Below are 26824 nucleotides of genomic sequence, written 5' to 3' on the forward strand. Positions count from 1 at the left end.
CTGAGTTAACTTGCCTTTTCCGGAATCCAGCCCTGGCAGGCTCTTAATTAAGGTCCGCCCACGCGGACGCTCACAGGTGCCAGCTGTTCAAGTCCCACCCAACTCCTCCACCTGGCTTATAGTCCCGCCCCCTGGAAACGTCGTCCTGACGTCAGCGCGTCGTCGCCAAAGCCCGGCAGCAAATGAACTCAGGCGGCCACAGTCCACCGTCGTACCCTCGTATGCGCCTGCGCGCATGTTCCAGGACTCCAGAAGACCTGGCGGAGCCCAGCGCGGATGGAGGCCTGAGGGCCGCGGGGGCGGGGCGCGCCGCGAGCTGGGGGCATGTTCGCGGCGGGCGCCGTCTAGAGGAAGGCCGGGCAGCCGCCACCACGCTTTCAGTCGCAGCCAGACGCAAGCGAGCCAGGCCGAGGGCCGTGGCAGCTATGCAGCGACGGCGGCGCCCTCCACCGCCGGCCTCTCAGCTGCCCGAGAACTGCGGGGGAGGCGGCGGCGGCAGCGGCGGCCGCGGTGGGAGCGAGGAGGTGGAAGTGCAGTTCTCCGCCGGGCGTTTGGGCTCGGCCGCGGCGGTTTCGGTGGCGGCAGCCGCGCGCAGCACGGAGGAGGAGGAGGAGAGGCTTGAGCGCGAGCACTTCTGGAAGATCATTAATGCCTTCCGCTACTACGGGTAAGGAGCCCGTGGCGGACCCCGGCCCAGCGCGTCGGGTCCTTCGACCCGGCTGCCGGAGCTGACCCCAGCGCCGGAGTCCTCTCACACCACCCTAGCCCCTCCCAGCCCTGCATACCCGCGTGTGGTGCCGCGCCGTCCTATTGCTCAGCCTGGTCTGCAGAGGTATTCCTTATGTCCACAATTTGTTAATTTAGTAAGGGAGATGAGAAAAAGCGCCGAAAGAGCCAGCATTATGTTCTTTTATTCTGAAAATTTGTATCAAATTCTCTTCGTGGGCTAGGCATGGTGGTAGGACCTATATGTTCCTCATTCATAATACGACTTCCTAACTTTAACCTTTCTTCTAGATAGACGTTAAAATAGCTTAATCACAAAATTATAATTCCAAGATCTGAGAGGGACTTGGATCAACTGGATTTTCAGGTAAAGATAACACATTTATTCATAAGTGATATGAGACTCCACCTATCTGGCTTCAATTGGAGCCAGATAGATAAGACTTCTTAGGAAGTAAACTCAGATGGGATCTTGCTGTGCAGTACAAACTTTTTTTTTTTTTTTTAGTATTCATCCCATTAGTATTACAGTTCAACTAGTGACCTCCTCAAGGGCAGGGACTGAGCCTTATTTATTTTTGTGCTTGGCAAATAATGTTTTAAGGTTCTGTTCTTAACAAATAAAATATAATAGCAAAGAAATACATTAATCATTCTGAAATAGTCTTGTTAATTTTTGGCTAATGGTTACACTAGTTTGTTACTATTCTGAATTCAGATGCTTGCTTTTATTAAAAGTTATTTAAGATCCAATACATTTACAACAGGTTTTTTTGGGATTGAACCCAGTGCCTTGAGTATGCTAAATACATACTCTACCACTGAGCTACATTCATCCCTTTTGACACAAAGCTCAAAGGTCTTGATAAAATAATATACTGGGGCTGGGACTGTAGCTCAGTGGTGGAGTGCTTGCTTAGCATGTGTGAGGAGGCACTGGGTTTGATTCTCAATAGTGCAAATAAATAGATACAATAAAGGTCCATTGACAACTAAAAAAAAAAAAAGACTGATTAAATCTAGGGTTTGGGGCTGTATTGCTTGGAGAACCCAAAAGAAAATTTGGGCATTTCTCCAGATTGAGTAGCAATCAAGGGAGGAAGCCTGAACACCAGAGAGGGGAGATTTGTTACAAGATTGTGCCTAGAATTTCTGTACCATGAGAGGAAGCAGCTGACATTAGGTAGTTGAGTGATGGATGCAGAAAAATCTGATTCATTTTACTATTGAAATATCTATAAGCTGGGCAGTGTGTCTCAAGCTTATACTTCCAGTGACTGGGAGGCTGAGGCAAGAGGATGATAAGTTTGAGGCTCACCTGACAACAAGACCTGTCTCAAAATAAATTTTTTAAAGAAAAGGGCTAGGAATATCACTCAGTGGTATAAAGTGCCTCTGGGTTCAACCACCAAATAAATAAATAAAGAATATTGAGAAACATCTTTAAATTAGAAGACTTAATTGGTTAAATGTTGAGTAATTACACCCTGTTTAAATATGTTAAAACTAATTTAGGACTGATATTTATTATTAGGTATTGGTTGGGCCTTTGGGGTGAAGGACTTTCACTTGGAACTAGTCTTAAGTGTGGCAATATATAGAAAATGGTTCTGTGTGCATGTACTAGTAGTTGTGATTCTGTTCCCTGCACTCACCTTTCTTCTTTACCAGATTAATGTGGGATTGAGGACAATTTCATTTATCAAAAAAAAACCCTTTATTTGCATGCACTCTCTGCATGAAATACTTCAAGTCCCTGGATTGAAAAATAGTATGGCATCAAAAATATGCTTTAAAAAATATCATTTAGAAGTGAGGAATATGGAAAGCATTGTGTAGCAGAAAACACTCTGGATTCCAATATTTTAATGGTATTGTAGACTTGTACTGTCTAATACTGCAGTCACTAATTATATCTGACTAAATTTAAGCTTAAATTAATTAAAATTTAATAAAATTTACAACTTAATTGCCCTGTCTTACTGGCCTTATATCAAATGCTTAGTAGCTATACGTGGCTAGTGTCGGCTGTATTGGATTGTGTATGGAAATCTTTTTATCATTGAGTTAAATTCTGATTCCTAGTCCTGTTTTAGACCCATAGCAATTTCACATTTTGAAGTGTTTGGTTTTATTGCAAAATTTCTTTTAGTGAATGTGTAAAAGATTTAGAATAAAGATCAAAGGGCAGCAATAATCTTTTCATTCATGGGTGTGGACTTCTGATGCTTGGTTTAGAACCAAGGAGTCTGTTGTTTGTAACTGTTCCTTTAAAGCAGGGTAGGGGCAGGGGCTGGTATTGTGGCTCAGTGGTAGAGCACTTGCCTAGCACATTTACGGCACTGGGTTCAATCCTCAGCACCACTTAAAAATAAATAAAACAAAGGTATTGTCCATCCACAACTAAAAAAAAAGTCTCTGTACAACTATTGGGGATTCTGCCCTTGCATGGAAGGAACATAAATAAATGGGTTTGGCTGTGTTCCAGTCAGAGGCAACCAAGTTGCCAGTGGGCCATAACATAAGTATTTCCAGTATAATGAAGTTAGCTTCAATTATAATAGCATAATAAGGATACTATGTTCTTATGTTCCTATAAGATGCCACCAAGGACCTTGCATGTGCTAAACATATGCTCTTTCACTGAACTGTTCTTCAGTCCAGACACCACCAATTTTAAGAGTGTCCTTGAGTGTATTTTCGGGCAGGTTTGCACATCATTAGTGTGTTAGTAAGCTTTTTTTCAGTGTAACCAAATTACCTAACAAGAACAACTTAAAGAAGGAAAAGTTTATTTTGGCTCAGGTTTCAGAGGTTTAGCTCATGGTTGGTGGGTTTCATCACTCCGGCCCCAGGTGACATTAAAGTATCCTGGCGGAAGGGTATAGAAGTAAAAACCTGCTCATGGTGGCTAGGAAGGAGAGAGAGAGAGAGAGAGGGAGAGAGAGAGAGAGAAGAAGAAGAAGAAGAAGGAGGAGGAGGAGGAGGAGGAGGAACCAAGGATACAAAAATGTAAACCCAAAGGCACACCCTCAGATACATACCTCCTCTGGCTACATCCCACTTGCTATGGTTACCACCTAGTTGATCCTTTTAAATTATTTGTCCATCAGAGGGATAAATGCCCCATATGATGGACAAATAATAATTAGGTTATAGCTGACATAATCTGATCATTTCACCTGCATTAACTCAGGAGCTTATGGGGAACACCTCATATCTAGACTGTAACAAGTAACCAGGGGTTAAGGATTATCCTGCATCTCATCCTGCCCTGTATTTTCTTTACTTCTATATGAAGAAAATTGACAGCATAACTCACCTCATCTGCAACCATAGTAATAAGTTTCCAGGGAGAACAAAAAATGTCTTGGGAGGGTAACTGAACATTTATTGACTACTTTTTAAGTATGCTGAAATATAGAAATTCAGTAGTGACAAAATGAGACTTGTATTTTAGAAGAATTTATTGGATTAGAAGTGGTGAGAGAGGGTCAAAGAGGACTTATGTTGGGGCAGTGTGCAGTTGGGGACAGTATTCTTGGGTAGCAGGATTCTCAGTAATCTTTGGGAGACACAATGGGGCCTGTGATAGAGCATTAGAGGCAGAGTAATTTGCAGATAACTTTGTGAAGTAGAATCAGAAAGTTTGAGCTTGTTGATGCTGTGACTAAGATTTGGAGATGATGACACCTTTGACTGTGATGGGTATATTTATGGTGTATATTCATCAATATTTGCTGTATAGAAAGGAATCCAAGTTTTCGTAGGCCTGGGCTAAAATCATTTTGGTTAGGAGTTGTTTTTGTTGTTTAGATAGTAGGGATTGAATCTGGGGTCTGCCTCATGCATGCTAGGAAAGCACTCTACCACTGAACTGTATCCCCATGCCTAGTTGTATTTTGAGAATGGCGAGAGGAAGGTTGGGAGCATCTTGTTGGCAAGGAATTCTTTTTAGATATAAGTATTTAAAAAAAAAAGATTTTTTTTGTAGTTATACATGGACAGCATGCCTTTGTTTTATTTTTTTTTATATGGTTGTAAGGATCAAACCCAGTGCCTCACACATGCTAGGCAACCAGTCTCCACTGAGCTACAGCCTCAGCCCAATATAGTTTTCATGTTTTGTTTTGTTTTGTTTGATGGTACTGGGGATTGAAGTGAGGAATTATTGAAAGGGTGTTCTGAAGACATTTTAACCTGGTTGACAGTAAATTTTATTTGGGGGGGGCTATCACTAAGTTTTAAATTTATTTTTCTTTCCACATTTTTTTATTGGTGCATTATAATTATATATAATGATCGTTTTTTAAAAAACATTCACACATGCACACAATTTAACAATATAATTTGTCTAGTATCACTCCCCAACACTTCCTCCTTCCCTTCTTCCCACCCAGACAGTGAATTTTAAACTGTTGCAGCTCTGCCGTTTGCCTATTGAAGTCAAATACATAAGAATGTAAATTGATACAATCTTTCTGAAAATCATTTTGTATAGTCTTAAAAAATATTTATTATTTCAGACCTGTTAATTCTATTTTTAGTAATTTATGCTGATTTTTCTAAAAGATTGTCTTTATCCATTTTCTGAATTTAACTGAATTACTCAGGCTGAGTAATTTACGTGAAAAAGAGCATATAGTTCACAGTGTTGAAGACTGGGAAGTTCAGGATAGTAAGGTCCTTCTTGATGGCAGTCCACAGAGCCCCAGAGGCAATGGCAAACATCACATGGTGAAAGGAACTGGGACTTGGCTAAAGCCTCTTCTCCTTTTCTTATAAAGCCACAATCCCATTGGATTAGGGCTCCACCTTTATGACCTCATTTAACCTTAATTACTTCCCAAGGTTCCCACCTCCAGATACCATAATTCACTCTCTTTCTGCCTCTCATGGGGATTACAGTTTTAGCATGAGTTTTGACGAGACTTTCAAACCTGTTGTCATAAAGACAAAAGTATCTAAATGCCCAGTAGCTGGGAAATAATTATTTAGCAACCAAGATTTACTAAGCTATTTAGAATCATGGTATATAGGAGAACTTTTTCCTAATCTGGGAAAATTCTTTTGATAAGGATGAAGAATTACATGTTCTTCTCAAACTTTGATGTGCATATGAATCACTTGTGAAATTTGGCGGATTGCAACTCAGTAAGTCTTGGGCAGGGCCTGAGATTCTGCATTCCTTACCATTTCCAGGTGATCTTCTATTGTTTGTATGGGATTTTAAGTAGAAAGGTGATAAATGAAATAAACCAGCCACAGAGAGACATAACTTATTTACAGTAGTCTTACAGGAATAGAGAACAGAATGGTTACCACAGACAGACTTGTGGGTTGGAGAAAATGGGGGAGATTTTGGTCAGAGAATACAGTGTTTCAGTTAGACAGGAGGAGTATTAAGTAGGTGAGGTGACAGATATGTTAATAAGCTTGATTTAATCATTCCACTATGTGCATGTATAACATCACTTTTTAACCCCATAAATATACCCAATTAGATTTCAATATTCCATTTTTTAAAAAGGAGCTAGATGACTTTGTTTTAACAACCAAACAAATATGCCAAAAGTTTTCCACTAGAAGATGGAGTTATTTATTAACCTTGTTTTCACGAATAGTTTTGCTTTTCTGCATTTTTTAGATTTTCACAAGTGAATGTTGGTTATATAAATTAGATGTGCCTATTAATTTTTGAATGTTTACTAGGTTTTGCATGCATTAGTTCCATTTTCAATGAAACAGATTGGGGTAGATGGAGGAGTATCCACCTCATGGGGTTTTTGTGAAGATTTTTTTCAGATTAATGTAAGTTAAATACTTGGTATAGTGCCTGGCATTTATTAAAGCTCCACAAATGGTATCTTCTATGATCATCATCATTGTTGTTATTTATTATCTTGTTTTAGATGAGACAGTTGGCACAAAGGAAGGAAGTAACTCAACCAGGGTCACTTAGCAAATGGGTGACATAACCTTGATTTCAATACAGATAATGTTTGACTTCAAAGCTCACTATTATACTGTTTCCTGGGGAAAAAAGGCAATAGCAGTGCAGCTACTATATACACTACACATAAGTTTCTAAAACCAGGGCCAGATTTTGTCAAGAACTTCTGAACTTCTTTATTACTGTTTAGTAATTTGGCATATAAAGGTAAAAATGCAAGAGTTGTTTCGATGAACAGAGAAAAAGATTAAGGCAACCAAGTGAAAAAAGCATTTTTCGTATTCATTTAGTAGTGAGTAAATGACAACAAACATTTAAGATATTTTGTATCTAGAAAATATAAGGAACAATGCAGTGAATCCTCATGAACCTTGGTTTTCTTTAACATTGTCCTATCCCTATTTCCCTGAAAGAATGTTCCTGAATTTTAATTTTTTGATTTCCTTATAGTTTTTTTCATATAAGTTCAGTCCTTAAGCGATATATTGTTTGGTTTTATATAAACATTTGATATAGTCGGGTTTTTACATTTTACCCATCTGGGTTGATATAAAGTGACATTTCATTGTGAGTGTATATTTTAACTTTTAAAAATTATATTCTCTATTTTTTATTCTTATTTTTAATAAGTAATTCCCAAAGTGACTATTAAACTTATTTGGAAACTTTTGGAATACACATTATGAATAATGTCATATGAAACCCTGTAAAATTTCAAATTTTACATTTGCTTAATATTTTTGTAGTAAGACTCCATATATTTTTCAAAATCAACTTGATTAGCTTTTCTTTTTCTTTTCTTTCTTTTTTTTTTTTTTTGGTACCAGGGATTGTACTCAGGGGATCCTTACCCACCAAGCATATCCCCAGCCCTTTTTTATATTTTATTAGAGACAGGGTCTCACTGAGTTGCTGAGGCTGGGTTTGAACTCACAATCCTCTTGCCTCAGTCTCCCAAGTTGCTGGGATTACAGGCGTGTGCCACTGCGCCCGGCTTGATTAACTTTTTGTTAGTTTCAAACTACATTTTCAGTATATTCTAAGATATTTTGTGCTTTTGTGTGTGTGTGTGTGTGTGTGTGTGTGTGTGTGTGCTGGGTTGGGAATTGAACTCAAGGCCTTGTGCATGATAGACAGGTGTTATATCACTGAGCTAAGTCCCCAGCCCATTATAAAATATTTTCACAACAGTATTTTGCTACTTAATGATGGAAGAATCTAAGGCATTCATTTGATTTGCTAAAATATTAACTTTAAAAATCAAAGTCATAAAACTAATTGAACATTAATGCTATTTGTTTCCTTTTTTTCCCTTCTAATTGGTGACGATATTTACTTTTACTAGATGTAAAGCATTTGTTGCTGGATATAAAGCATTTTACTAGATCCAAAGCATTTTGTTTCATTGCTCTGTGTAGGATTTGTAATGAAGTAAAAATGTACAAAAATTTCTAAGTTGATATTCCTTAAGAAGCCATGAGGTAAATGATAGAACAGTACGCAACATAATAAGGGAATAATTATATAGAAAGACATTCTTAAAAAATAAGATTGGCCTCTGATGAGAATTCTTTTGCCAATTTAAAAAACACCTTTTATGTTTTAGCACCAGTATGCATGAGCGAGTGAACCGAACAGAAAGACAGTTTCGATCACTTCCAGATAATCAACAGAAACTACTTCCTCAGTTTATTCTTCACTTGGACAAGATTCGGAAATGCATTGATCATAATCAAGAAATACTACTGACCATTGTGAATGATTGCATACATATGTTTGAAAATAAAGAATATGGAGAAGATGTATGTGAAAGTTTGTTCTACTTGCTTTTATTTTAGGGTTTAACTTCTATATTTTGAGGTCTTTAGGTTATCGTTCTAGATTTCAATTTTATAATCTTGTACATGTCATTTGCTCTACTTAGGGAATGTTTTCATTTCTATGTTGAGTCATTAGATTTGGCTTAATAGAGCAGTATGCCAGAGACTAGATTTGTTCACTGATTTTTTTTTTTTTTTAATACTAGGCATTTTGATATACTTTTTTTAGTTGTCAATACCTTTATTTATTTTTATGTGGTGCTGAGGATCGAACCCAGGGCCTTGCACATGCTCGGTGAGCACTCTACCGCTGAGTCACAACCCCAGCCCTTGATATACTTCTGACATAGTGTTTTAAATGTTCTGGCATATGAGGTTAGGTACTTTAATTTTTATAAATGACTTTTCTAGCTAACTAAAATTAATTTCCCTTGCTAAACTAATTTTTTTTCAGTATCTTGTAACTATTGGTATTCATCTTTTATTTTAGAAATTATTTTCACTTAAATCTCAAGGGACTGGCAGTAATAGAAACTGAAGTCCTCTTTTTGTATCCACAGGATAGATACAGTTGGGCCACTCCAGGGTGAGCCTCTCCATGCTGCCCCATCAATGACCTGGAGGGACTTTCTTCCCTCTCTTAGAAGATAGGATGTTCGGTCTCCATAGCAGCTCAGTTCTGGTCCTCTCCTGAGTAAAGACTGCTTAATTATATTGTGGTTTTATGATTAATGAACCTTAAGCTATTGAGGGTAGAAGTGAGACCACCAAACTCTTTTTCATTTAGGATCTCAAGCTGCACTTGAACCCCATTGAGGTGAGAGGCTAGTGATTTATCCATTAAACAACCATATAGCCCCTTAGTAGTATGCCTATTTACCCTATTCAAAATTGATTCTCAGTACCTAATTAATTTCTGTTTTTTAAACAGGGGAATGGGAAGATTATGCCAGCATCTACATTTGACATGGATAAATTAAAATCTACATTGAAACAGTTTGTGAGAGACTGGAGTGAAACTGGGAAAGCAGAAAGAGATGCCTGCTACCAGCCAATCATTAAAGAAATTTTAAAAAATTTTCCAAAAGAGAAATGGTAAATAGTACTTTGTTTATGATCAGTCTCCTTAAGATGTGTAAACAGTTTCTCTATAAGACGTTTCATGGTCTTAAAACATTTTTATAGTTACCTTGTGCCTTCATGTTTTGCATGAGAGCATTATATTTTTTAACCAGATAATTTGTATGAAGTTGCAGATCACATTTTGAATGCTTTTTAAGAGTTAAAACAAATTAGAATGAATGTTCATTATCAGTGATGTCCATTTTTTTTATAATATGCTTTATGGCATGTAAAAAGCTGCAAACTTTTAATTCTTCTCATTACTTAGTAATAAAGCAAATGAGGGATCTACATCTTAAAATTCTTAACATTGGTGTGCTGTGGAATTGTTGGACTGTTTGAAGCCCATTCTCTACTTTTCAGATAGTATTTGTAAATAAATAAAATGCATAGGATTGCAAATAAACCAGCTATTTTGAGAGAAAGTTATCAAAATATTTAAAAAGCAAATTTGTGTGTTTTTTACAACATATTATATTAAATACAGCCTAGCAGCAGGTGTATTAAGAAGATGCTGAATCATGTGTACATTATCTTGAGAACTTCAGCAACTGATGTGAAGTGAAAATAAATGATTTCTGTTGATGATAAAGTCACAGGTGCTGCTAAAGCTACAATCATTTGTTACCTGAATTCATAATTGAAAATATCAAAGATTAATTATCTTAAGGTGTAGCTCCCCCCTTCCCCATCCCCTCCATAGATTCAGTAAATTTTGTATAAAGACTCTTTGGATTCATTGATCTCAGTTTTGGATCCCTGACTTAGAGGCTCTGTAGTTAGAGAACAACTGGACGGAACTAGTTGAGAGATTGGTTGATGAGAGACTTAAGGATCTTTGTAGAGAAGCTCCTTTTCCTCATCTCCTTCCTTCCTCATCTCCTTCCCTTCTCATTGAGTGACAGCTTTTAAGCTTGATCTTATCCTTTCAGATATATATATATACACACACACACACATATATACACATGTGCCTTTTTTCTCTTTTTAGCTTTTTATTTTGAAATAAAAATTACAGCTAAGTTGCATGAATTGTGCTGAGAATTTTCATATACTCTTTACCTAAACCTATCCATTTTTAGCATTTTAGCAGATTGTTTTATGATTTCCATTTCTTCCTTCCTTTCGTCTACTGTCTTGTGTGTCTAAACTCACATATACATCTACATTAAACCATTTGAGAGATTAGTTTGTATACATCATGCTTTTTTTAATTGCTTACTTGAGAGTTTATTCCTAAGAACAAGCATGCTTTCTTAGTTATCAAATTAAGGAAATTTAACCATATATACTGTTATGGAATTTAACTGTTTATTCACATTTCATAGGTTACCCTAATAATGTTCTTTATAATATTTGTTTTTCCATCTGGTCTAGAATCTAGTCTAGAATATTGTATTACATTACATTTTCAATGTATTAGTCTTTAATCTGTAACAGTTCTTGGCCTTTTTTGACTTTTAAACATTGACATTTTTGAAGAATACAAGGAAGTTATTTTTAATTGCTTCCTTTTGAAATAACACAAAAGATAGCTTGCTGTATGTTTTATTTTGTATTTTGCTTTTGTCAGAGATATCACATTCAGAGACATACAGTGTCTTTCAATCCATCATTGATATGTTTAGTGTTGTTCCCCACCACCCCATTGACATGTTTAATATTGATTACCCTCTAAAGGTATTACTCAGTTATTATTTCTCTTCTCTCAGCTAATAAGCAATTTCTGGCAAGGCACTTTTAGACCATGCAGTTAATATTCTGTGTCCTCTCAAGCTTTCTCCCTCCATAGAATTATCCTCCATTGTTGATTCTTGATGGACTAAACTGTGCTGCGATTTTATAACTGTACTGTAAGGAAGAGCCCTTCCTTCTCCCATGCCTTTCTGTTTAGCTATTTTTTTGGTCCCAAGCTACTCTTGGTCCCTATTTTATTCAATGGATTATAATCCATTACTTTTATTTTTTGTTGTTCATATTGCCTCAGGTTTATCCCTCTGAGTTGGTTCCTCTCTTTTTGTCCTGTTCCTTTTTTTTTTTTTTTTTGGTGTGTGTGTGTGTGTGTGTGTGTGTGTAAAAATAAGATTTCAGGCCCATCTTGTACTTTTCCTGACTTCATTTATGGAATTGACTATTCTTCCAAGGACCTGGTTCCTTTTAAAATGAAAATGGTATATGGAAACCAAAATCTCGCGCTCAGTCTGTTCATTGTTCCTACGATTTCATTTGCTTCTGGGCCTTTCAGAAGACAAATCAACACATATTTGAACACACACGTTCATGCATGCACAGGAAATCATGCTGATAACCAGTGCCATTCCCAAACTCAGTGGGGCTTCCCCCTTGCCTCCCTCTCTTTTCTAATTGTTTATCTTTTTCCACAATGAGAATCCTAGCTTCCAACATCAGTACATTCATTCATTTGCTGAAGTATACACAAAGTGTTTTCACGATTCCTGTAATCTTGCCTGTTGTGAAAAAGAAACCTACTAAAAGGAATTTAGGATTTGTTAGCAATTATTTTTCTAGACTAAGGGTAAATAGTAAAAATATTCTTCACAGTTTAACTCAAATTAGCCTTCCCTTCAACTTTCAGCCCAGTTATGTTGTTCATTTGAAATTCAGTACCTAAAGATTTATTTGTTTTTGTTTACTTTTAGGGATGTTGTCTTTCTTATTGATTCTTTTTAGTTTTCAATTCATAGACAAGCAACTTGACCAAAAAGTGATGCTCAGAAGTGTCATTTCCTTTCCTTTTCCTTCCATACTCCATCTCACCACCTCACATTCCATTTATGTAATCAATGTCTGGCTTCTCCCCTGGCTTCCCCATTCCCATCCCCCACCCCCTAAAATAAGCAGGCTACTTTTGGGAAAAAAAAAATAATTTTAACCATCTACTTTTGGAATATATAAAAGGTGTTATATAATTTATTTTGCACTTCACTTTTTTTACTTTGTAGCTGCAGAGTACTCTTTCATTTAGATGTATCATACTTTATTCAAATAATCTGTTACATTTAGTTTTTTAGGTAGTTGGCAATGTCTTGCAAATATTAATGCTGCAACTAATAACCTTATGCATATATAGTTTCATATATGTATGTGTATATACATATATATACATACACACACACACACACACATATATATATATATATATATATATATATATATTTTTTTTTTTTTTTTTTTTGGTATCAGAGATTGAACCCAGGGGTGCTTAACCATTGAGTTATATCCCCAGCCCTTTTTATTTTATTTTATTTTTTTGGAGGCAGGATCTCACTAAATTGCTTAGGGGCTTAGATCCTTGCTAAGTTGCTGAGGCTGACTTTGATCCTCCTGCTTCAACCTCCTGAATCACTGAGATTATCTGGCCAGAGGTATATTTTTAGTTTAAATTGTTAGAAGTGAGAATTGTTGAACAAAAGATAAATGCATATGTAGCTTGGGTAGTGTTCTGAATATGTATTACCAGAACAAATTACCAGAAACTTCTTAAAGTGGCACACATGTATTTCACAGTTTGGGGGATTAGGAGTCTGGATGTGGCTTAATTGGGTCTGCAGTGTAGAATCTTACAAGACTACAACAGGTCTGCTGGGGCTGTGAGTTCACTTGGAGGCTTGACTGGAAAAACATCTTCTAGGGTCACTCATGTTTTATTTTGTTTATTGTGGTTTTTGGATTGAGGACCTTAACTTCTGACTGGCTGTCAACGAGAAGCCTGTTTTAGCTCCTAGAGACAACCTATAGTCCCCTTGTCTTGTGGTTTTTCCCACAATGGCTATTTACTTCAGCAAGCCATCAAGGAGAATCTCAGATCTTGAAAGCGCTAGGTAATCTATGCAGTGTAGTAGTCCAAGTAGTGGTATCTCATTACCTTTGTCATATTCTGTTGTAGGAGCAAATCACAGGTCCCACACACTCTCAGTGTGAAAGGAAATGCATAAAGGCGTGGGACAACAGGAGGTGGGTAGTACTAGGAGAGCACTTCAGAGTGTCTACCACAGTTAGTGCTGAATTTCCTTATAAGAGAGGTACTGTTTTGCCATCCTATCAATAATGTATAAAAGTGCCTTTTTGCTTACAGCTGAGAAACACTTTTGATAATCCAATGGGTATGAAATTGTACTTGGCATTGTACTTTTTAATTTGCATTTCTCTTATCATGAATGAAGTTGAATATCTTCATATGTTGAGGCCATTTTTTTTTCTTTTAATTTTGAGCATTACATACCCATGCACTGCCTCCTTTTAAAACTGAGGTGAAATACATATAACAAAAGTAACTTTTTTTGGGGGGGGGGGTAGGGAGTACTCAGGATTGAACTCAGGGGCATTGTAGCACTGATCTACATGCCTAGCCCTTTTTATTTTTATTGAGACAGGGTCTTCCCAAGTTGCCTAGGCTGACATTGAACTTGTCATCCTCCTGCCTCAACTTCCTGAATAAAAAATAACTATTTTAAAGTAAATATTCAGCCGGGCATGGTATCACACACCTGTAATCCCAGTGACTCTGGAGGCTGAGGCAGGAGGAATGAGAGTTCAAAGCCAGCCTTAGCAAAAGCAAGGTGCTAAGCAACTCAGTGAAACCCTGTCTCTAAATAAAAAATACAGAATAGGGCTGGGGATGTGGCTCAGTGGTCGAGGGCCTCCGAGTTCCATCCCTAGTAGCCATAAATAAATAGAGTGAGTGAGTGAGTAAGTATTCAGGTCTGGCATGTACCTCAGTAGTGGAGTGGTACTTGGGTTGAGGCACCATCAAAAATAAAACAATTCTTAAGTGCATTTAGTACATTCACAGTATTGTACATGAGCCTCTATAGTTCCAAAGTATTTTCGTTTAACCAAAATAAAACCCCATGCCTATTAAGCAGCTACCCTGCCATTCTCCCCACTGTGTACCTGACCCTGACTTTTCAACTGTTTGACTCTGAGGTGCTTTGATGTGATTTTCTTTGTATATATCCTGCCTGTGGTTTGCTGTTCTTGGTGTTTAGGTAAATCTATATCATCAATTCGAAAATCTTTGCTATTGTCTCTTCATGTTATTTCTTTATCCTTTTTTTTTTTATTGCTTTCTCTTTTGGAACTACAATTACTGTGTGTGTGTGTGTGTATATATATATATAATTATCATTCCCTCTAGTAGGTTTCAAATTGTCTTTTTTTTCTCATTATTCCAGCCCCCAACTCTTTTTTATATTCTTTTCAAAGCTTTCTCTCATAACATCTTGCTTCTTTGCATGTCTCTTAATTTTTTGATCAAATGCCAGACACTGTATGTAAAAGAACAATGGAACAAAAGAGGTAAATAACATTAACTAGAGAAAAAGGCATTTTCTAACATCCATGAGGCTACTAGTGTGTGGGGGCTTAGTGAATATTTTCAACTTTCTGATACACTTGCATGTATCAGCTGCTTCAAACAAATCATTTAAGAAAAAGTTGTCCATAAAACTTGCATCTGGAAATATGGTAATGCAACAATATTGTTCTTTTCTAGGAAATGAAACAATTTCTGAGGTTTCAATTGCTTTTACCTTTTATTTTATACACATTTACTTCAGCACCTTCCTGAAGTAAATGTGTATAGTAGGAAAACTTTTGCAACATGAAGAAATACTTGGTCTCTCAAGGCATAAAATATAGTTAATTCTTCAGCAGTAAAGGAACTGTGTCCAAAGGAAGCTCTTAGCGTATGGGTACTGTCATCTGAAGGGTAGTATAAGGTATTTTGTTGTTTAGTCAGCTTTTAACATGTAATGGCTCCTGATTTACCTTGTTTGAATACTGACTTGTCTGTGTACCCTGTAGATTGTTTTCAGTTGAATAAATATCATGACAGTCACTCACTGTATATCTACTTGTGACCAGTAATTTTTTGACATGCTGTGCTATAATTGCTTTCTGAACAGACAGTAAAATGGTAATAGAGTCATTCATTGTATACTCATGGTTCATATATCACTCAAAGCTGTCATTTTTATTTCATTGTTGTTGACAGTTCTGGCAATACTTGATTTCTGATTTTATGTTTTTTTTTAATTTGTTCGTGTTAGTGGTGTGAGACCTAGAAACAGCTCAGTAAGCAAGCACAGTTGGAAGGATAGTTGAATTTATAATTATTCTAACCATGTACTAGACTTTTAAAAAACTTTTTGCTTCTGTACGTTCAAATATCTGATGTACAGGATTCAGAAGCAGTATGGTTAATAGTTTACTTCCTTTTAAAAATTTTATGTCCTGCAGAATTTAAAAGAAAGATTTTAGAGATAATGTTTTCTAGAAACTAGTTTTATTCATAGGCTACAAAGCTGGGCAAATTTCAAATACTTGAACTACTAGAAATACTTGACAGTGTATAATACTCATTTGACAAGCTTTTATTTTCATCTTTAGTGCTTAGAGGTTTATGCATTTTATGCTCAAAATTTTAGTAAAAGGTATAGGATGCCTGAAGTTCCTATTTCTCTATATAGTGCCTAATACTTTTTATGCTCTTTTTCTGTGTCTTCATTGAATATAATTTGTCATGGATGAGATTGTAGGATCCTCCCCTCCTCCCTTTTTTTTTTTTTTCATGCATTACTTATATACATGGTTTGCAGATATTTTCTCCCATTCTGTAGATTGTCTTCACTTTCTTGATAGTATCCTTTTATGCACACAAGTTTCTAATTTTGATGAAGTCCAGTTTAATCTAATTTTTTTGTTGTTGTTATGAGTCTAGGATTTTCCTAGGATTTTTCTGCAGGAAAGGCTTTTGGAATATTAATAGGGGTTGTGTTGAATAAGTAGATGGCTTTGGGTAGTCCGCACTTTTTGTTAATGAAGTCAGATCTTCCTGTGAACACAGGATGGATGTCTTTCCATTTATTTATCTTTAATTTCTTTCAATATTGTTTTGTAATTTTTAGTGTTTAAGTCTTTCACCTTGGTTACATTACTCATGAGTATTTAAATGGCTTAGATAAATGAAATTGGTTTATTAATTTCCTTTTCAGAATTTTCTTTGATAGTAAATAGAAACATAACTGATTGTTCCATCTTGTACCCAACAACCTTGCTTAATTAATTAATTTTTTGGTACCAGGGATTGAACCCAAGGGTGCTTAACCACTGAGCCATATCACTAGTCCTTTTTATTTTTTTTATTCTGAGACATGGTCTTGCTTAAATGCTTAGAACTTCACTAAGTTGCTGAGGTTGGCTTTGAACCTGAGATCCTCTTGTCTTAGCTTCCCAAACTGCTGGGATTTCAGCTTTGTTGTAGACTCCTTAGGATTTCCATATGTAAAATCATATGTTAAAAGTGATAGTTTTACCTTTTCCTTCCCAATTTGAATGCCTTTTATTTCCTTGTTTTGTTCCTGTTCTTGGAAAAGCTTTCAGTCTTTCACATTGAATATGATATTAGCCGTGGGGTTTTCATAAATACCTTTTATCATGTTGAGTAATTTTTCCCCTTTCTAGTTTCTGAAGGTTTTTATCATGAAATGATGATGAATATTGTCAAATGCCTTTTTTTATTCTATTGCCTTTTTTTATTCTATTCTAGAGACAACTGTGAACCTATTCATTTTATTAGTGATATATTGCATTAAATGATTTTCTTATGTTAAACTCTAACCTTTCATTCCTGGAATAAGTCCCATTAGTTATGGTAAATAATTCTTTTAATTCATTGGATTTGATTTGCTAATATTTTGTTTAGGAATTTTACATTTATATTCATAATATATACTGACCTGTAATTTTCATTTCTTTTTATTCTTCAAGATTTTGAGTTCTGTTTATTTTTTTTTCTAATTAGTTATACATGACAGTATAATGCATTTTGACATATCTTACATAAGTGGAGTATACCTTCTCATTTTTCTGGTTCTACATTTTGTAGAATTATACTGATTACATAATCATACATGCACATAGAGTAAAAATGTCTGATTCATTCTATTATTCTTTCTACTCCCTTACCCTGTCTCCTCCCATCACTCCCTCTGTCTAATCCAAAGTACCTGTATTCTTCTCTAGGCTTCCCTCCCCCATTGTGAATTAGCATCCACATATCAGAAAAAACATTCATCCTTTGATTCTTTGGGATTGGTTTATTTTGCTTAGTATGATATTCTCCAGCTTCTTCCATCTACCAGCAAATGCCATACTTTCATCCTTCTTTAAGCCTAAGTTATAGTCCATTGTGTATATATATCACATTTTCTTCATCCATTCATCTGTTGAAGGACACCCTTTCTTAGTGTTGTCATGTCTTTATCTGACTTTGGTGGCCTCATGGACTTAAGTTAGAGCATGTTTGTCCGCTTCAGTTTGAGATTGAGAAGAGCTGGTGTTGATTCCTCTGTAGATTTGGGCAGAATTCACTTGAGACCATCTGGTCCAGGACTTCTGTTTGTTAAAAGTGATCTTTGCCTTTTTTCTATGGAATATTGTGTTGACAACAATCTGTTTTTAATTCTTCTCCTTAAGAAGCCTTCCTTAGTAAGAATGGTTTTGCAAAATCATAGCTTAAGTTGCAATAACTAAAAGTAACAAATTTTTAAATGCTAGTCTTATTTAATAAATTCTAATACATGCTATTTAAAATTATACATATATATGTATATTTGTGTGTGTGTGTGTGTAGTGATGGGAATCAAATCTAGGACCTTATGCATGCCAGGCTGTACCACTGAGTTACACCACTGTTTATCAACGGCGTTAATTAAGTATTCTACAGCTATCAGAATTATGATTAGTTCTCTTATTAGCTTATTTTATAGTTTTAAGTTCAATATTTGAAATTTTATGGACTTTTATGAGCATTATTGATCAAGAATATCTTAAAGTTTCTAATTCATGTTTTCTCTGAATACATATATGCAGTACTCTGCTCAACTAAGTAATAGAAATTAGTTATTTAGCATCTGTGAAAATAAATCCTGAAACCCAGAATACCTTTGTTTCTGAAAGTGGGTTGTAAGGTAAGGGTCTTTGCAATAGGTGTGTACCAGAGTTTGAATTTCGAAGACTAAAGGTAGAATGCTTATGTCAACACCATTTCTAGCATTTAAAATGTGATTTTCTTTATTCTCACTGACCACTGAATAGTGTGTGTGTTATGATATCTAATCAACCCAATGATGTCAGCGTGTCTAAAATGATTTGTCATTGCTAAAGAGAGTGAACTAGTATATGGTACTGTTTTACTGTGATTTTTGTGCTATTAGTATTGACAGAATGTAAACTGGTGAAAAGAAAGAATTAACTCTAGTTGGTTCTAATGTGTTATTTTAATAGTAAAAGAAGAAAATATATTTTGGATAGGCAAAACATTTCAGAGTGCAAAATTTGAAAGGTTTCAAGGGATGTAAGATCTTCTTCCTAGAACTGTGCCCTGACTACTCAGTTCCATTTCTGAAAGTAATTACTGTTACAAAAGTAGAGATGGAATATAAAAATTTTAAATGAAGTTCACTGGAGGAAAAAAAAATTGCCATTTTTGGCCCAAATGGAAAAATTATATATTTCTTCTTGTGTTGTTTGTTTTACTTGTTTAATTTAGATTGATTTCCTTATAGTAGTTGAGCTATCAAGAACTTCTGAGAAGAAAGCTAATGAAACACAGTAAAGACTACGTGCATTAATTAAAGTCACAGCTTTGTGATAAAAAGTCAACCTCAGGACTTGAAAAGGGGATATTAATTATAGCCCTTCAGAATCCAGGTTGCTTAGATAAGTCCTGATAAACTTTGGGTCTCAGATAAATTTCCAGGGTCCGGTTTGTGCTGCAGATAACAAATGGGAATTGATGTCTTTATTTATTTATTTTGTAATGCTGGGGATTGAACCCAGCATGCGAGGCAAGAACTCTACCAATTGAGCTATTCCCAGCCCTGGAATTTGATGTCTTTATATTCAAGCAGAATTTGACTCAAATTTATGTCACCTAACTTTTGACTATTTTCTTTTTGAAATTTCAGTAAAGGTCTTTTCTAACTGAACTCTCTGTAAAAGCATACCAACTGAAATATGCATAGAACTAAGTATATTTGTGACCATTAAAGTAATTTTTCTGACGTAAACATGTTTGTTATATTAGTTTGTGTACCTTGTCCATGTTTAAGACTTTGAGTTTATATGCACAAATTACTTTGAAGATGCAAATTGACTGCTGTGTGGGATCTATTACTTAATAAGCAAATGATGTCTAAATTGTGCTGACTGCCAAATGTGTTGGTAATTGGTAGCCTCTGTTTTTTTGGGTTTTTTTTAATGATACTAGGAGTTGAATCCAGGGGTGCTTTATCACTGAGCTACACCCCCAACTTTTTTGTTGTTGTTTTGAGACAAAGTTGCTGAGGCTCACCTCAAACTTGCCTTCCTCAGCCTTCTGAGTCATTGTGATTATAGGCACACACTACTGCACCAAGCTCTTGTTTGTTTCTTGGGGGGACTTTGCTATAAAAACTTCTGCTCATTGAAATGAGCAAGTAATATATATATTTTCGTAATTAAAAGTATGAGTTCAGGATTTAAAACTCCTCAAATATGAACATATGTACAATATAACTCATCATTTAATAGAGCAGTATGTGTTAAAAATTTTAATTTTTCCAAGTGTCTATTCTAAATGTAAGATTTAGTGCTATAAAGTGTATAATTGCTAAGGAAAGACAGATTATTATGTTTTGGGCCTGTCTGAAAGGAGAAATGACATCATGTAGAACCATATTTTCTTATGAGTCCTGAAAGCTGCTTTTTTTTTTTTTTTTTTTTGTACCTGGGATTGAACTCGGGGGCACTTGACCACTGAGCCATGTCCCCAGCCCTATTTTGTATTTTATTTAGAGACAGGGTCTTACTGCTTTTTTGAGGCTGGCTTTGAACTTGTGATCCTCCTGCCTTAGCCTCCTGCTGGAATTCCAGGCATGTGCCACCATACCTGGCTAGATGGTATTTTTTAATATCTTAATTTTATTGGCTCTATTTTAGAAGAACTTGGAGTGATATTTTGTTTGGGGGGGAAATCTGTTATGTCTTGGCATTTCCCTGTACTTCAAGAAATACAAATATGTACTGTTGAGTAGTTGAATTTTTTTCCCCTCTTACATAGTTGAGCATTAGGAAAAACTATTCTAGCTTATAAGAAGCATTTCTTTCCACTTAGATTAAAATAAATAAATTATAATTCAAGAAAGAAGTCTGTTAGCTAAAGGAACCCATTATAAAAGAGATAGTAGAAGAAGTGTAGATTGTCAAATAATATATTAGTAGTTTAAAGGCTGAAAATAGATTTCTCCCTCCTCCTGAAAGCATTTACATGAAGATAGCTATGCTTTTTTAAATAAAATTATTTCAAATAAAAATTTCAAGTGTTCATAAATTGAGAATAATAACCCAGTAGAAACCATTCAAGATTAATCACCCAGTATAAAAAAGGTGATGTAAATAGACAGTTCATAGAAAAGAAATATAAGATGCTCAATCTTACAAGAAAATGCAAATGTAAAAACTACATTAAGATAGTATTTTACTTACCACATTGCAAAAATTTAAAAGTTAGAAAACTATTAGTAAAGATGTGGGGAAATTTTTTAAAATACATTTGTTTATTTATTTTTATGTAGTACTGAGGATCGAACCCAGGGCCTTGCACATGCTAGGCGAGAGCTCTACTGCTGAGCCACAACCCCAGCCCCAACGTGGGGAAATTTTGCTGGTGGAAAAAATAAGTGGAAATCTTTGTGGAGGACACTTTGGCAATACGTCTTGAAATGCAAATGCTTATCTTTTGATTCTAGCATTTCACTTTCAGGGAAGCTGTTCTACAGATATGCTTCTGTATGTGTAATTATTCATGCCAAAGTTATTAGTTTTAACATAATAGCAAAATATTAGAAATAATCTAAATGTCTTTAATTAGGATTTTGATAAATTTTAGTACCATCAGTGAATTTAGAAAGATTTGTGTACTGCTAGGGAAAGAAATTCAAGATGCATTCTATCTTTCAAGCTTTTTCTTGACATGCCAGTTAGTATATATTTTAGACTTTACAGGCAGTATGGTCTCTGGAGATTACTAACTGGTGTGGGACTGAAGTGCTGACAGCATAAAGTGATTTCAAGGTTTGTCCCGGATATTTGGGAACCATAGTTGATTGAGGTTATCATTTATGCTGATTAAGCTAATAATTTTAAATGAGTTTTTGTGGTTTATAGGCGTGCTAAAGAGTAAGATTAGTAAGTATTTTCTGAGATCAGCAAAAACTTGTCTGGCTCAAATAAGTTCTTTGGGAATTGGGAGTGGAAGAAAAGGTCAGTTGGGACAGTATTTTTGAAAGCAATAGATACTACTAATTTTAACCCATTTTTAATGATGCATAATAATGTCTATTAAACCTTGACATGTTACCATATTTACTTCAAATTTATTTTTATTTTTTCAAAGAAACATTACAGGTAAAGTTGAAACTGCCCTGCACACCATTCAGAGCATTCCCTGTCTTTTGAGATAACTACTAACATCTATTTGCTTTGTTATTTGAACCTTCAGTTACTATGCTAACTTAATGTTTATATACTCCTAAAGAACACATCTTAGGGCCTGGATTGGGAATGTAGCTCAGTGGTAGAGCTCTTGCCAAACATACCTGAGGTCCTGTGTTCCCCAGCACTGCCAAAAGGAAAAGAAAAAAAAAAAAAAAAAACACCTTGTAGGTTTCAGGTACAGTGTTTTATGCCAGTAGGCCCAGGTATTTGGGAGACCAAGGTGGAAGATCACTTGAGTCCAAGAGTTCTTGAGGGTTGAGTAACATAGTGAGATCCTATCTCAAAACAAAAGCCTACAAAAACCTGTTTCTGTATGTTTTCAAGTTTTATCTAATATTTTATAGTACCATTTTACAATTGGTTTTTATACAGTGTGTTTGTGTTGTTTTTATTGTTGTTCTGTTGTCTGGGATTGAGCCCAGGGTCTTGATCAGCCATATTCTCTATCACTGACCTACATGACCAGACCCTGCTCAGTGTAATGTTTTTATGATATATCTGATCAGTACAGTTTTCAGTAGAAACAGTGCAATCCACAAATGCAAGGCAGATATGTAGTTATCATTTTCTAGTAGCCACATGAAAAGGTTAAAATAAAAATATTCATAATATGCTTTAATAACCCAGTATATCCAAAGCATTATTCACCCTGTCATCAAAAAGATTGCTGATACATTTTTCATTTCTTTTCTCTATCAAGTCTTTGAAATTTTTTTTTAATTTTTAATTTTTTTAAGGCACTAGGGATTGAACCCAGGGTGCTTTACCACTGAGCTATACCCCAAGCCCTTTCTAATTTTTTTTTTTTTTTTTGCAACAAGGTCTGGCTAAGTTGCTGAGGATGGCCTTGAGCTTGCTGTCCATCTGCTTCAGCCCCCTGAATCATTGGGATCACAAGCATGTGCCACTGTGCCTGGCAAAATCAATTTATTTTAAATTTATAACATATTAGTTTATCCATTTTAATAGCACATGTAATTAGTGCCTTTTACTGTATTGGTAGCTGTGATTGGTAGAACCATTTTTGGTACTTCAAACTTATATGTATTCCTACCACTAGGGGTCAGCCAAGTGTCACCATGTTGATAAAAGAATATGATATAGTGTTGGGGACTTTTCTAATTTACCTAAAAGCAAAGAACATTGTGTATATAATAAAGTAAATCTCTATAAAGAACAATATTTAGTGGGGCCTGGTAGCTCATACTTGTAATTTGCAGCTATTTGGAAGGCTGAGTCAGGAAGATAGCAAGTTCATGGCCAGCCTATACAATTTAGCAAGGTGCCATCTCAGAAGAAGAAAATTTAAAAGGCTGGGGGTGAAGCTACTTTAATAAAGCACCCAAGGGTTGAGTCCCCAGAACCCCTGCTGCCCCCAACAACAACAAAAAAAAATTGTTAACAAAATAGTTGGAGCCAAAATATAGCAAATAGTCCATGGCTTCTTTAGACATGGTTGTCTGTGTGCTCTTACATGTTCCTTTTCTTATCCATTCTGGTCTTGAATAATTCCTGAAACTTACTCCACTTACACCCTATATATTTGAGGATTCACATCTGTAGTAAATATACTGCTTTACCATAGTTGTATCTTATTAACTTGGTGGACGTGTTTCTTTTTGCTAATAATCTCACACAGGCTACATTTAATTACTGAGCTATATACTATAATATTCCTATTCTCTGTATTGTTATTTTTGATACAGGGAATCGAATCTAGGGTGTTTTACCATTAAGCTACATCCCCAGTCCTTTTAATTTTATATTTTGAGACAGGGTCTTGCTAGATTGTTGAGGCTGCCCTCATATTTGAGATCCTCCTGCTTTGACCTCCTGAGTTGCTGGGATTACAGGTGTGCACTACCACACCAGGCACTCTTCCTGGTTTTTTAAAGTTGTTTCAGGTTGGTTTAAAATCATCTCATCATTAAAGTCTATAATTAAATTTGTTTATCTCTTATGCTCCACAGAAATACCTTTATGGAAAAACCCTAGATGCCTTAATGATTTATAACCATTCAAGTATTTAGTTTCATATATATTGTAATTAGAGGAACTTTCCAGTATGGTGTTAATGTCCATTATGTAAAGAACCACTGGAAGAATTCTAGCTATGAACAGGTTTAGGGGGAAATTCTCTTCATCTTCACCCATTCTTTGCTAGTTTTTGATCTTTTTTTTTTCCCTTCTATAGATGGTTTGTTTTAATGTTTCTTCTCATATGTGCCCACTGAAGTCCTTTTGTCATAAAATATGTAGCTCTTTAATAATCTCTGCTAATTCTTAAGGTAGAACCTTGATATGTTTTTTGTTCAGTGGCTTGATGATAGTCTTTTAGCAGAGTCATATGAATATATTTTCTCCCACAAGGTAGAGGTAGAGAGTTCTTTGGTTCTGTTTAGGGAAAATTTGAAAATAGTAGTCATAAAGTTTCCATAAATTATCAAAATACAACTTTTCCTTAAAGTTAATTTCTAATTTTGGTGTGGTAGTATTTTTACTTACTCATCAGCTACGCAGAAATTCATTACTAGTAATTTTTTAAAAATAAAGACTGAATTTATTTCCAAATCCTATAATTTCCTGTTGCCCTGCTGTATTACCTTGATTTTTTTTTTTTTTTTTTAACTCTTGAGAACTGCATTCAGGTAGAAATACAAAATTTGATTGAGCAGTGGAAACTGAAAAAAGGGGGTAATTCTGGAGAGCCGGGTTGTTGGTCTGTCTGGTAGAGAGAAGAAAGTGAGATTCAGGCCCAGGTAGACTGTTTTTGTGCAGATTCTTATACAAGGAAGAGCACTGAATCTTAGAACTAGGAGTTTTCAAGTATAGTATTAAAAATATGCATATTCTCATTAAGTGACTGATATAGGTAAACCTGAACAAAGTAAAAGGATAGGTCCGTCCTCTTCATTAAAATTATAGATAAATACACAAGCACACAGTGTATAATCTAGAACAAGAAGAAAGTGTTCCATTTTATTTTATCTTAGTGAATACTGTTAACTACTTGGTGTTTGTTCGCCTAGATAACTACTAAACATACCTTACTATTTTAATAGGTCTATTTGTTACCCATTTTTAACAAACTTCCTTTTATCGTTTTTGTATATAATTAAGTGAATCAAGCAGACTTTGTTAAGGTGTTCATACAGACACGTGTCCATGTTTAGTTATGTAGGACTGAATCACCTTAGGCAAATTACCAGGATACTATATCTGCAAAAGTCCCAAAGAGCTGTATATTCATTTAAATTTTTTTAAATTTAATTTATTTATTTCTAACTTTAGATGGACATAATAACTTTATTTTTATGTGCTGCTGAGGCTCAAACCAGTGCCTCACACACACATTCTAGGCAAGTAAGGCTTTACCACTGAGCTACAACTCCCAGCCCCTGCTTATTCATTTTAAAGTAGGATATGCAAAAATTCTCATATGGACTACTAATAAAATGTTGTTCTTCTGATTGAGCATGCCAGACTTTAAGTCTATGTGGTTTAATGATGGAATTGTAAATAGGAGTAGGTTTGGAAATTGAATTTGATTTGTGACCCAAATTTATGTATACAATTGTGAAATTCCTTTTTTTAAAAAAAAAATTATTCTGAATGTTTTTTCTTTTGAGATTCCTTTTTGACATGATGCCAGCTGATTGTATATATTTTTCTTTAGTTTCCTATAGAAATACATTTTGCTTTTCTCAGGATTATGTTGATTTGCCAGAATTCCTGAGAAAAGACCTAGTTTTGCTAAGGTTTTTGGCAGTTTCAAAGTGGAGGATTAGAACTTACAACAAAGAAAATGTATGATAGCAGTGTGGTGCTAGCAAACAGAGATAAGTTCAGTTGTGAACCTGTGTTTTGGTGTTATATATATTTGCTGCCATATATGCTCAATTACAAGGCAGTTTCCCATTTTCCCCATGAAAGTACTACTCCATTCTTTTTCCATCTGAAATCTATATGGTGTTAGAGGTATACCTGACCCATATTTAATCTGTTTGATTTACAGTTCATTGTGTTACATATAGAATTCAGCATAAAGTTATGTTTTGTTTTATTATCTCTTGATGGAATAATTTTGTTTAAATTCATCATAGGAATAAGTTAATTTTCAGGTAACAGCTTTTAGAAATATGAGTACCTTCATAGATCTTCAGTTATAAAGTGACTCCTTTTTTTCTGAAAGATAAATTTTAGGGAATAAACTCTTGTCTGATATCTGAACACCTCTGATAAGTCCTTAAGCTTTTTTTTTTTTTTTTTAATTCACAAGTATCTCTCAATTTTAAGAAATCAGATTATTCTTTTTTATTCTTTCTCAATTTTAAGAAACAAGCTTATTCTTATTGAACAATGGAGTAAGTTTTTAGTTGTTAATATGGATTTTGTCTTTCTTTTTAATTTTTTTCCTTTGAGGGGTTGGACATAATTGCCTTATTTCATTTCAGGGATCCTTCTAAAGTAAATATTCTGGTACCTGGTGCTGGACTAGGAAGACTGGCCTGGGAAATAGCTATGCTAGGTTATGCTTGTCAAGGAAATGAATGGAGTTTTTTTATGCTCTTTTCTTCCAACTTTGTTCTGAACAGGTATTTAATTTATTTTTTGCTGGAAATAGTAATTTCTCAGAATCAGA

The 26824-nt window shown here is 35.3% G+C and overlaps 1 protein-coding gene across 4 annotated transcripts in view; it reads left to right on the forward strand.

Annotated features, from left to right (window-relative positions):
• The first annotated feature begins 242 nt into the window (after positions 1-242).
• Positions 243-26824, forward strand: part of Carnmt1 (carnosine N-methyltransferase 1) — a 47023-nt gene continuing 20441 nt past the window's right edge. For 2 of the 4 annotated variants that reach the window (XR_011704088.1, XM_071600564.1), the window contains exons 1-4: positions 243-667; positions 8286-8481; positions 9431-9594; positions 26637-26777. Coding sequence is in view for 3 of the 4 variants with exons in the window: in XM_071600564.1 (XP_071456665.1) it covers positions 426-667; positions 8286-8481; positions 9431-9594; positions 26637-26777 (743 nt within the window). In the remaining variant the exon portion in view is untranslated. Of the gene's footprint in view, positions 668-1048; positions 1094-8285; positions 8482-9430; positions 9595-26636; positions 26778-26824 lie in introns of those variants that run through there. The other 2 variants (XM_027940151.2, XM_071600565.1) reach the window with 2 other exon arrangements.

This window comes from Marmota flaviventris, chromosome 13, assembly GCF_047511675.1.
Source record: "Marmota flaviventris isolate mMarFla1 chromosome 13, mMarFla1.hap1, whole genome shotgun sequence".
Classification (NCBI taxonomy): Eukaryota; Metazoa; Chordata; class Mammalia; order Rodentia; family Sciuridae; genus Marmota; species Marmota flaviventris.